The 12,752-nt window shown below is 39.9% G+C and overlaps 1 protein-coding gene across 1 annotated transcript in view; it reads left to right on the top strand.

Moving 5' to 3' along the window:
* The window catches only part of SPATA16 (spermatogenesis associated 16), a 97,964-nt gene that overhangs the window by 50,115 nt on the left and 35,097 nt on the right, over positions 1 to 12,752 (top strand). Inside the window, 1 exon segment of the mRNA XM_030496217.1 lies at positions 5,117 to 5,201. Coding sequence (XP_030352077.1) covers positions 5,117 to 5,201 — 85 coding nt within the window.

Raw genomic sequence — 12,752 nt, 5'->3', positions numbered from 1 at the left:
TGCCCTCATATTTTTCCTAGTACTTACAGTGGTAAATGAACACACAAGTACTTAACAACAGTGCTAATTTCTTGTCTTCTTTGGAAATGTAATACTTCGGTGCATTCCAGAAAATTCTGCATATTTCTTATACCTGTACTATCCATTTTCTTGTCACGGACTAGTGTGGCTGCTGCAAAGGATTTGGCTGTACGCCGGCTATTAGTGTCAGCAGCCGTCGTGCAGCAAAAGCTACCTTTGACTCTTCTATTACAAGTTCTATAACATGTCTGGAGATGGGCCGAGGGAGAGAGTTTAGGATCTGTGGTATGCTCTTGGCTTGCACATATAGAAATATACCTTATTATTCTACACCACCAAGTGGCCAGATTAAGCAGATATTGCAAAACACTTGCTTCTTAACCCAGGTGGGTCAGGTTATGTCATGGAAGTTCATACTGACCTGAACTAGCAACTAGGAAAAAAACATTTGAATATAAAGCCTCATGTTTTGAAAGAAGGAAGTGTCACATTTTCTGCCACTTCCCATAAGGTGTTCCTGAAGGTGCATTGTCAGAACTACTTCAGTTCTTATATCAGACGGGGCTCTTTGGTGGGCTGCACACCTGAAACTCAGGCATGTTGTAAGTATTTCAAATTAGTAAGTCAAAACTGGCAGATGGTTCTGTAGATATGAAGTAAATATTTCTGAAAGTCAGTGAAGTGGTTGTATCAGAAGCTGGGCAGGGCTTTGAGCAGACTGGTCTGGTGGGGTGCGTCCCTGCCTATGGCAGGGAGGTTGGAACTAGATGGTTTTTGGAGTCCCTTCCAATCCAAACCATTCTAGGATTCCTCTGTATCTTATATTCCTTGTGCTCAGGAGAGTTCAAAGTTGAACCCTTATGTAGTAACTCCAGGGGTACAAATCAGAGCGAGGTCTGTTGCTGGCCAACATTAATTGTCCAAAACCTCAACATGACGTAACAGCTGATCCCAACTGATAACATTACATATCTACATATCACATTTAATATAGTTTTGATATTGTAACAGGAGAGGGAGGGGTTCCTCATTCTGTTTCTGACAATATCAGTCAATGTATCAGGAAGTTCCTTCTTTCAAGGACTTCCGCTTTCTGCTCTTCAGAAATCCCTGTTTGGGAGGGGAATTAATCCTACCCATCCCTACTGTACTCACCATATAACTTCTTTTTATCTGGAGTTCCAGTGAACAATGAAGCACTCAGTTTCATTCTCAAGATACATATTATCCCCATAAACCTTTAATAAAAATGCAGTCCTACAGTATGTTCTAGAGTTTTGTATTCTTCATTCCACCTATAATTTTACATAGAAAATTGACAATAATTCACAATAAATGCCTAGTTTAGTCATTACAAATTCCTCTGTTGATCTGTATTTAGTATTTTATCAGTCGGCAGATTGGACCAATGTTTTCAATGTGCAAGTAGAAATAAGGTTACAGCTGGTTCTGTAACTAATTTTCAAACTTTTTTTAACATAGACACAGCATGTATTTAGTATAGGTGAAAGTGTAAGTGATATTGGGCTAATGCAAGCAGGAAGAGATTAACGTATACATACAAACAAAAATGGCAAGAGTAATCTGAATTACGGAGTTACTTGTGGAAGTGACTATTTCAGCTAAACTCTTTACCTGTTCCCTGGACAATTTCATCAGACAAAAGAAGGGAAGCTTCAGAGTCAGGCAGTTTGAACTCCATCCCTCATTTTTTTTTTTATTTTTGTCTCAGTTTAGGGAAAGCAAATTTCTCTCTTCTTCATTAGTACACTGCAGGAAATGGAAGCATTGCATTGTACAGTGTAAAAAATTATCACAAATGAGTCTATTTTAAAATAAAGAAGGGCCCTCCAAATAAAGAAGAAAACCTCCAGATAGCCGTATCATTGAAGGAAGGTTGGACAGCTTTGCTGAAATGCTGTTACACATGAAGCCATCAAAAAAGAAATAAAAACAACTATGGTGTCTTGAGATATGTGCATACAATAGGGTTTCGCTCTGATGAAGGAGGGAGAAAAAGATGTTAATAATCTGGGTCACTAGCTCTGGATCTTAAATAATAATTTCATTAATAGTATTTCATTAAATAATATTTTGCAGAAGTCTCATTTCAGAGTGTCTCATGGGCTTACCTGTTGCTTACTGAATGTCTTTGTTACCTGAATTTCTGTGGGCCACATCAATAAGTACTCACCTGGAGTTAGGAACACAGTTAAGTTATTTAGACTTTCATGTATTTCAGTGGGAGCCAGGCTTTTAACCTACCTAAATACCTCAATCGGTCCTTTGGTTTCTGGGAACTTAGGTGCCTAAATATTTTTCAGTGCCCAGCCCTGTAACCATATTCAGACAGCATAATTTCACCTGTGTCCCTGTGTCTGGAAGTTTATAGTTCCCTCTTGCATGTGTCACTTTGGTTCTGTGAGTTGAGCTTTGGGGGCCTTTAAAGAACACTCTCTGACTTGGGCACATTTGGGGTTGGATACAGGCCATGCACCTAAAGCCTTAATGCTTGTGCTTCTTTTGAAAGTGGAATTTTCTAAGCCCCTTGTAAACCCCGAGGTCACAGTAGCAAGTGTGCTCCCTGATGGACAAGGAACTGAGAAGCAAAATTGGGGTGGAGGCATGTGAAAGGCTCAGAGGGGTTTTATGTCTATGCCTGGCCATTCCTGGTGCAATGCATGGCAGTATGGAAGAAACTGACTAGGGGCAAAAGCAGACATTGAAAAACTAAACACAAATGCTGGAAATGTAAGTGTGCTTCTGATTATTTAAATAAGAACAAATTAAGGAGGAAGAATAAAGAGGAAAGGCGTCTGTCTGGAGTGCAGCAATGCCTGGAGACCTCTGCCACGATCAGAGTGACATTATGCTGAGCATGCTGCAAAGAATTAGCAAAAGATTGTGCCAGGAGAACTCGCACACCAAATAAGTAGATCAGTCAAATATGATCATCCGCATTTTACAGCTGATGCTGAGAAACAGAGAAAGATGAAGAAACTTGTCTGAGAAATTATTCCAGTTTTGTCCAGGGCTCTGCACACGTCTCCTCCTTTGAAAACAGTGCCACACCGGGAGAAAAGTCTTGGCTACCATCAAGGAGCAGGAGGTTGCAAAATAGATGTCATGTTGTGCTGCCAGTGGGATGCATTCTCATGTCGCCAGTCTGCAGCCTGCAGTAGGGATGGAGAAACACGCTGCGGGTGTCTCTGTATCGACTGATCGCATTCGACCCATGGCAGTGCTCCGCAGCAGCAGGCAGGGTGATGCTCGCGGTTAAAGATTTGCCAGTTTTAATCTTTGAAATGACAGCGGTTGAGTGGTGATAGATCTATAGGATTTCAAATTGTAAATGACCACTTGCAAATGTCCGTTGACTCCAAGACAGACAAGGCTTTCGTGCTGAAGAATTGCTCTAAATTTAGATTGAAAGTTCCTTCTCTCTGATGAGGTGGCTGCAGGAGGCCACCACTGCTCATGTACACCATTACAGACTAGCTGTGCCATTGCCATGGGAGCTGGAAGCTTTGTAGATCACCTCCAGTAGACCAAAGGTACACAATAACATGACAAGTTCATTCCGTCGTCCCTCAATTCTGTGTCACGTGGTTATTTCCCTTTTCCACCTCAGAACATAGCGAAGGTCTTTCCTCAAAACTATCACCAGATCGAGCAGGCAAAGCTAGATGCTTTGCTCACCTTCTCTGCTTCATCCACAGGATTCATATGTCATCCCTGGGATTAAACACTGGCACCATTTGGAGTCAGTGAGAGTTTTGCCAATGAATTTCAAGGCAATGAGGATTTCATCCTTTGTTCATCCTGTGCTGGCTGGGCTAATGATGTTCAGTTAGAAACCACTCTTTGTTCTAGTGCAGTCAAGAGAATTTTTGCCAATGATTTAAATGAGCATTGGGTAAAGCTTATGGCTAAATCCAGTCCTTATGCAGAAATCCATGGATCCTACTGAATTGCTTTTCTCCTAGTGAAGTTAATGGGAGCTGCATGAGAACATCTAAGGGAAGATTTAGTTCCTGTTTGTAACAATATGTTACCCCCTGATACTGGGCTTGCTTTGAAATGTTTATTGTTAAATCCATGTATTTTTGGTTATATCTCATTAAGAACATAATACAGCCTTGGAAAGTACATTTTGAAAGGGTATTACAACAGGATTGGGATTACTGTTTGTGAGACACTTTTAACTAGGGGAAAATTTCAAATTCAATTTACAGTAATGTCAAAGCACAATTAATATATAGGCAATGATAAGGGGAACATGCAGAAGTACACATTGCTAGCACTACATCAACAAATAAACTTTTGGTACTAGTAATTAGGTACACAAGATTATTATATGTTTAATTGACTAAGTGACAATTTGGAATTACATCTAGTCACATTTAATTGGATTTGGAATCTCTAGAGGACAGGAAACGGAGAGCAATGTGGAGAGGCAGCCATAAAAGCAAACTGATTTTCTAAAGTCTGTTAAGACTCTGCATTAATATCCATTGCACAATAGTTTTTTAATATCCCTCAGTCTAGAAAGAGCAATGCAATGATTGTCACAGACAGTGGGAGTACTAAAGCATACTCCATTAGGTAGCAAGATGGCTGATTACTTTTAGTTTGTTTTGTTGGGGTTTTTTAAGATATAGTTTAATCAAAGCTGAAGTATGAGTTTGCTATAGACAAGTAATAAGCTCAGATGGCCAAGCTACAGGGTGTTATACAAGTTGCTGGTGTCCTAGAAGAAATGTACTTGCACGTAACATATCTCATCCACAAATACTATAAAGAAAAAAAAAAAAAATCCAGACTAGAATATTGTATAGCAGTCATTAAATATTTGCTCAGAGTAAAATATGGAAAAGCTATTAAAAGAAAATGTAGGGATGTTTGCTTGCAGATAGTTTAGCTAGCTAAAAAATGTTTACTAATCCTTATCTTTCTCAAGTTGGACAAAGACTGCGAGTCGTGTAATCTTCTGATACAAACCTTGTGTTACACTCTCTAAGTATTTCCTCCTTTGAATATTGCTATATACATCCTTCCCTCCCTGTACACTCATTTATTCTGCTTTTGTCATCAGGAGCGCCATGATCGCTGACTATATGTACTGGCTGACAGGAGGCACTGAGCAGCATACAAGCAAGCTCATCAAACTGTATTGGCAGGTAAAAATTGATAGCCCAATGAGGAAGGAGGTGCCTATCTTACTATTAAGACCAAAATGAAGGATTACTGCTTAAAAGACTGCCGACAAAGGTAGCTCTTGGGCATATCAATCAACAGGACACTATATAGTACTACAGTATTTATAATGAAGTAGATCTTCTTGGACTAATTTTAAGGGCAAAATTCAAGGTTGTTAACCCTTGGCTCATACTTCAATTTTATGGACTGCTATAAAATTTAATTCTGGATGCTGTATAGTTCCCTAAGCTATTTTTTGTGAAGTCTTCCTACCTTAGTGACACTTTCCTTTTGCAATTTGCATGATGCTAATCTTCTGACACCTTTCCAAACTCTTCAACTGGAAGGGGAGGAAAAAATTACTTTAACAAATGGTCTCAGAGGAACCTAAAGTGCTCTGTGAAGGATGGCTAGGTAAGACCCCAGTCCACAAAGATTACTTACGTGGGGAATAGACCATTGACTTCAGTGAGGCTCGGCTCTGGAGAAATTTGAGATGGCTGTTCAGCCCCATCAGCACAAATTTAAGTTTAAGGGTACCCCCTTCCTCACCGAGGAGAGCTCTCACACAAACTTGGAGGTGAATGGATGCTAGATCCTTTGCTGGGAAAGGCTTATTGCTGCAGGAGCTTACCACTGCCACTGGTGCCCCAGTCTTCACCCCCCTAATTTCAATGTGAAAAAGGTGCATTTCAGAGGAAGTGCAGTTTGAGCCCCAGGTGGTGGAAATCCCTTCTGCCTCCAAGAGGGGATCTGGCCCTCAGGTCTTCCTTGTCCATACAAGGGATTTAATGATACTAGGAACAATATATGTCCCTAGTGATAAAATTTCAGAGTCTGATTCAATCCCATTTGTGGGCTTATTCTGTGAGAGCATCTGTGACATCTGTACTTTATGTGAAGTGGTGCAAAATATGTCTGACACAAGTGAGGGTAATAAAGGTTAGAATCTGGTATTTTATCTTCACTTCCACAGTAAATTCCTCCTTTTTAAAACTATTATTAGTTGCATTCTTATTGGTAAAATTGAATAAACCTCAGTCCTGGGAGCTGCTGAATTTCAGTACTGCTGTGAGTGCAAAGTGCATCTCATTCAGAGAATTACCCACTGGGCTAGTGTTTGCAGTGCCTGTGAACTTTCTTATTTGCTTTCCAGCAGAGAATTTCTTCTGTACAGAACAGTTTGATTTTTTTTCCCACTGGGTCAGGCTCATTTAAAATCTTGAGTTCACAAACAGGTTTCATGAAGGGGTCATTTCTTCAAATGGAATGTCTTTTTTTGTCTCTTAACACTCATATCCATTGACTTCCCTTCTTGATGTCATGGACATGAAGTTTCAAAGAATAAATCTTTAAACGAGGAGCTGTCATAGCTGTCCTCTCCCCTAGGGGTTCAGACTCTCCTGCTAGGTAACAGGGCCCACAAAGTGGCATGAAGGACGAGATTTATCACAGTGTCTTCCCATAGAGTCTAAACCAGAAACTGCGGTTGGGCTAAGATGGGAACAAACCAGAACTGAAGTGGGGCTACTGAATTGCTCCCAGACATTCCCGTCATCTTCCTAGATAGCAAGGGCCAAAGGATTTTGGCAGTGATAGGACTCTGGTTCATCTTGGCTTCACTCCAGAGCTCATAGCTCATTTCTCTTCCTGAAAGAGAGTTGATGTGTGGGCCTCCCTGGACCCATAGGCGCCACCATGCTGCTTGTGCCCCAGTCCCTCTCCTTCTCTGCCTTTCTCCTGAACCTAAGTTGCTGTCATCTTTCTCTGCAGAAGCTTTGAAATGTCAGCAGAGATCTAACCATTTGTTTGATCCCCCACCGTGCTTGATTTTCACTGGGAGACAGAGATTGCTCTGCAATTTTGTGCCTTTTGTGCATATGCCTTAGCGTGGGCTTAGCTAAGGAGTCAGCGGTATCTATATGCTGACACACACGCAGTGGAGGCAGCTGGGTGCCCAGTACCGCTCCCACTCAAGTTAATAGCTAGCACTTAAGAAACGCTGTTCATGAAGATATATCCCCAGCACCAGTAACAACTTTTTCCTTCCCAAGCTGACGAGTTCTGTGCACTCAGCATCACGGGTGACTTCAATGTCATTAGAGCACACAGCAACAATTACACAGGATGATGTAGCATGTGACACTGCACTGGGACTTTCCACCACAGACAGACCAAGCAGAAGTAACATAATCTTTTTTATAAATATTCTCTCTATTTCACGGTGTAAAGCTGAAAATAGCTTGTCACAACTATACATGCTCATGTGCCTTTGTAACCAAAGCAACAGCTATTGATGCACGCTTTTCTTGCTAACTACTCCTCTGCCCCAGAGCTCGCTAGCGTTGGCTCACAACCGTGAGCAAAATTTTCTGAGGAAAAAGGGAATAGATGGTGAACAGGATGGTTTCTTTTTTACTTCTGCAAAGAAAGATTTTTAGATTAGATATGTCACTCTTTGCTTTGATCAATGGGTCATGTATATAATCTTCTGGTGTGTCACTGACTACTTTTGTTTCTTCTTTTCATGATTCTTTTAACTGCTGGAAAAGGCTTTTCCTCCTCACAGCCTGACTTCTACTTCTTTCATGGCTTCAAAACATTGTAAGACCACTTGAATGCTGCAGCTGACATCTTTACTGCAAAAAAATCAGGCCCTTAATTCACATCTGCAAAGCTCCTTATTATTTATCCTACTTCTAAATCACTGTTTTTTCTCTCCTGATCTATTCCTCATGCTCAGAGCCATTTTTATCTTGTATATCTCCTTTAGTTTTCCTCTCCTGATTTTAGTTTTATACTTTCTTTTGAACTTCTTCTATCCTTGACATCAACTGCCAGAAGTCCTCTTTCTTCACAGCTCTTTTTAAAACATCCTTCAACTGCTCTCCTCCTCATTACCTTTTACGTATTTCTTCTTCAGCATCAGTAATCTGTTCCATGTGACTTTGTACCTACTCTTATGCACACTTCAAGGTTCAGACTGCCAGATTTTTAGGGCCAGATGGAGTCATATTGATGAATTAATTACCTGACTTCCTGCATAAAAACACCACAGAATTGCACCCTTACCTTCCTACATTGGTGCCAAAAGAAGAAAGCAGAGTCTGGTTTTGAGAAAGTTACCCAATCTCCATTGAAACAGTTTAATAATAGACTATTTAACATAGCCCATCTCATAAATGATTTGTTTCATTGTTGTCCCGTTTCTCCTCAAGTTTACAGACTGGGATCTTACGTGTCCAGTCCAAACCTCCAGCAATTTATATTAAGCATTCATCTCTGAAAGCTTAAAGATCCTTTAGTACTTGTAATCTTCTCCCTGTATATGTACCTATGGATCATGATCAAGGCAACTTTAAATATTCTTTTTGATTAGCTTTTTGATTAGCTTTCTTTGATTATCTCCTTTAAAGTAAATCATCTATTTCTGGATCTTCTGTACAGTGATATGTAATATCTAATGCCCTATGTTGGTTTTGAATATTAATACCCACCTTCCATTCCAGTGTGAGATAAAGGTATAATACTGATGAGAGGTGAAAAAGTAATCTGCATTGGATAATATTATTCAGTAAGTTGGGCCTTTTTTCTGTTCAAGTATTTTATTCCACGGATTGAAAAATATAAATTCTAAGTTAATATATAATCAAATGGATGGGCTTTTTTTTCAAGTCCGCTACAGAATATGCTCTGGATGGTTTGTGTATTTTCTGTTAGGTTAAAAATAGGTGACTTACTTAAATAGAATTCATCACAATAAATAATAATGTGAAAGTTATTAAATGTATTATGGTTGATATCTTCAGAGTGGTAGCAGCAAGACAAAGTTTAAACTTACTTTTTATATTAGTTAAGTAAGGTCCCTAGCATTTATTGTCAGCAACGTAATTTCTCAGCTGGTAATATTAAAACAAACAATAGGCTTGAGATATTTCATCCCATAGAAAAAGTCCCTCTCCAAACTGTCCAGTTTTACTCACACCTTTGTAAGTCCTCTTTCTTTTAGCCATTATTTCCAATGGCTAAAAACTGCACTATAAGATGGATGTTTTATTCCATGAGTAAAAATATATCACACCGATACCACAATGTCAAAAATGCCCAACATTTTTAAACATGAACTTTGCAAGTATCTGGAAAGTCACAGCCTGATTTCACCAATATCTGGCACTGACATCTTAACATAAAGTGCCCTTATTACCGAATTTAGAAACATCTTAGGCTTAACTTATTAGCACACTACAAATTTAACTGCTTTTATTATTCCATTGTTAAAACCATGTGGCCTATTTTATATTAAAGGTTCAGCTCTAGCATCTGTTATACACTTCCAACCAAAGTCAGTCCCATCTAGCCTAAGTCTTCTACTAAGTGCCATTGCACCAGCAATGCATATTTAGTGCAGAAACCAACAGAACCCCAGGAAGGCATTTCAAAGCTTTTAGGTTCATATCTGTAAGCTTCCATAGCCATCTGTACCAAAAGCCTTAATTCCATAACGTAGCCAACGTGTATTTGCTACAGCTCAAATGGAGACCTTTTAGCTTTAGTTCCTGTTCAACCCCAGTGTTTTGGCCAAGGTTGCAGCCATCACAGAGCTGCTCTTAGCACATAGAAAATACTGGCTCTGTGACTGCTGCACATGGAGCTCACAAACTTGTGTGTCTGAGAACATTTCTGTCAGCTAAATTCAGTGTCACAGAGAAAGCTTCCAGCAACATATGCATTGGCTGACATGGAGGTTTGGGTATTCAGACATTTGTTTTGCTGTCTCGGTGCTGTTGTGAACACCAGGTGCTTCCATTTCAAAAATCTTTGCTGTTGCAAGCACAGAGAAATACCACATCACACAATAAACCAAATGATAACCCAGCCCTGCAAGGTGGCTGAACACCTACAGTGCGGCGATGAATGCTGTCAGCTCCTTTAGAGCTCAGCTTTATTTCACACCTTGTGGGGTGATGAGCCAAGTCAAGAAACTTAAAAGGAAAAAGCTCTTGGTAGCCAAAACCTCCTCTGCAGTCTCAGCGGGTGACAAGGCCCGTCAGCAGTCCTGCATGCTCACACTTGACCCGGTGTCCTGCTATGGAACATGAAGTTTCCAAGCTGGCAACAGCAGGGATGTTTTGCAATCCTCCTAATGGAATGACTGATAGGAGCTGACAGGCAGGCTCTATGGGCAGCCTGGGCATCGTATCACTGAGAAAATATATTTCTCATTAATTCTCAAGGCTATTTTAGCAGATCTTGCTGTGCCACACTTCATTGCAGAAAAGTCCCTTCTTTAATCAAATCTGGGGAAAACCCCATTGAGGTCAATGACTGTTGTGTGTACAGGCAGAAGTCAGTGTTTAATATCTGCAAGCCTATATTGTCTCAGAGGTCTGGGGAGCTTGTTGCTGCTTTTAAGAATTAATTTTGAATTTTCTCATGTCAGAAAAGAAGTGACATTTCTCTTACCCTTCTCCGTAAAAACCAGGAGGTAATCCTCCTTCTTCTGTATCTATGGCCATTTTGAAGGACAATACTTGCCTTGAAACACTGAGCTTTTAATTTTCTGGTGGAAAATTGGGATGTAATGATTTTCCTCATCCTGCACATTAGAAGGAAAAAAAAAAAAAATTTAGGCGATAATATTTTAGCCCATACAATCAGTTTGTTCTTAAGATACTGCACTGGTATTCAGATGATCAGTGCAGCTTCTGACCAGTTCATGGTTTTACTATGTTCTCAGTGCCTCAAGGATGAAGCAACTTACTAAGATTAAAATTATTAACACTTTTTCAAGGCAGAATGGGCCTTTTCCTACATATGCCATTTCAGGGATTCAGACCACTCTGGCTTTAGAATATACTGTTTTTAAGACATAGCACTCGGCTGCAAAAAACCAGCTTCATTCTCTTCTCAAAAAATATGGAGTAATTGAAAAGGCAAATAGCATAACAGAGGGTTTCTGTCATGTTGATACTGATTTGGGAGCTTTTTATTGCTGTTGTTATTGCTTATATTTCCATTCCAAAAACAATTCTACATGTACAAAAGCAAGGAATTTAATGTTTTTCTTGTATTCTTTCTTCTTTAATAGTACCTACCTCCACATGTTTTCTACCTACTTTTGTTTTTCTGGTACTGCATCGTGCATGGTAGAATAACTGTTGCTTGAATCATACTTATGTTTACGTGGTAAGAGAAATTATTAGTTTAAATGTCACAATTATTAAAACAGATGGATTGTCTCTAATTACAGGAAAGATGGATTTAATACTAGCCAAATGCAGTATGCAACACATACCATACTGTAGTTGGTAGCTGTTGAAATCCCAATACGAAACCCTATTAGGGTTTTAACTGTTAACAGAGGCCCGTAAATCATGTCTCAAAGATGCTCAACAAGAACAACCTGGCCAGCAAAGCTCCAGATCATTTAAAATACCTACAGGGTAGCTCAAAAGTAATGTACATATATCACAAGTAGAATTTTCGATTCATTCTGGCTTTTACTAGGTTGCAAAGCAGAGCTTTAAGATTTACAAAAGCCTGAGAAATCAGCGCAGAAAACCAGCCATTTTGTGCTGTTCTCAGGCCTTATTGTTCCTTCAAGTTGCAAAGGTCCTTAAGAAGTTACACATTTGTTATTCTCTTCCATTTTTGTATACCATCTCCTTTCTCTGCGGAGATGAAGCTACAGGCAGAAGTTCGTGCTGTTCCCAGGATCATTGCTGGTTATGTGGCTTTCCATCTGCACATCTGCTCTTGAAGAACTACAGAGGACATCACACAAAAATAAATAAAGTCACTTTTCAGAAACACCACTATATACAGTCAATTTGTCTTCTACTAAATTAGCAGCTATTCAGCCACATAAAGTAGCATGCTATTGCAATGATTCAGGCATGATTTTTCATTGGCCCTTTGAACAGTGCTGTCCATTTTACAGGCTAACTACATCAGTCACCATCTCTGGTTGTCTGATTCATCTTTTCACATTTAAGTCAAGCTTCCAAAATACATTGAGCTCAGTCCTAGGAAGGACTGACATCTCCTTCAGTTACTTTCTGCATTTTAGTTGCCTTTTCTATTTTTTTTCCTTTTTTTCTCTTTTGGGACTAAAAGCCCTGAAACCCCCTACAACAAGTATCCCACCTTTCTCTCAGGAGCTTTTCCTTGCCAGGCTCACTCACTGCCTATTAAGCACTTGTCTGCATCACCAGATGGATGCAGCATCCAGCTGTTGTCCAGTGGGTTCCAACTACATTCACATAAAGCACTCAAGCGATGTTCAACCTTTAGCTCTGCATGTCTGAGTTAAGATGTCCCTCTGAGTCTAGGTTATAAAAGCTGTTCAGCTGAGTGCAGTTTATAATCCCCTTTCAGACAAGAAAAAAACCCCGGTGTTTACACTGTGAACCACTGCTGACATAGCGGGAGCCATGTGGAGCTGGCCCAACACCTACTGAGGACTTGGGATGGCAAAAGGCTTCTCCCAGCACTGGAAGGTCAATCCTGCTGCTCAGAGCAGTCCCAGTGAA

This window comes from Strigops habroptila, chromosome 8 (assembly GCF_004027225.2).
Source record: "Strigops habroptila isolate Jane chromosome 8, bStrHab1.2.pri, whole genome shotgun sequence".
NCBI lineage: Eukaryota > Metazoa > Chordata > Aves > Psittaciformes > Psittacidae > Strigops > Strigops habroptila.
Note: the sequence above shows the minus strand (reverse complement) of the source record. Positions and strands in the feature narration are given on the sequence as shown.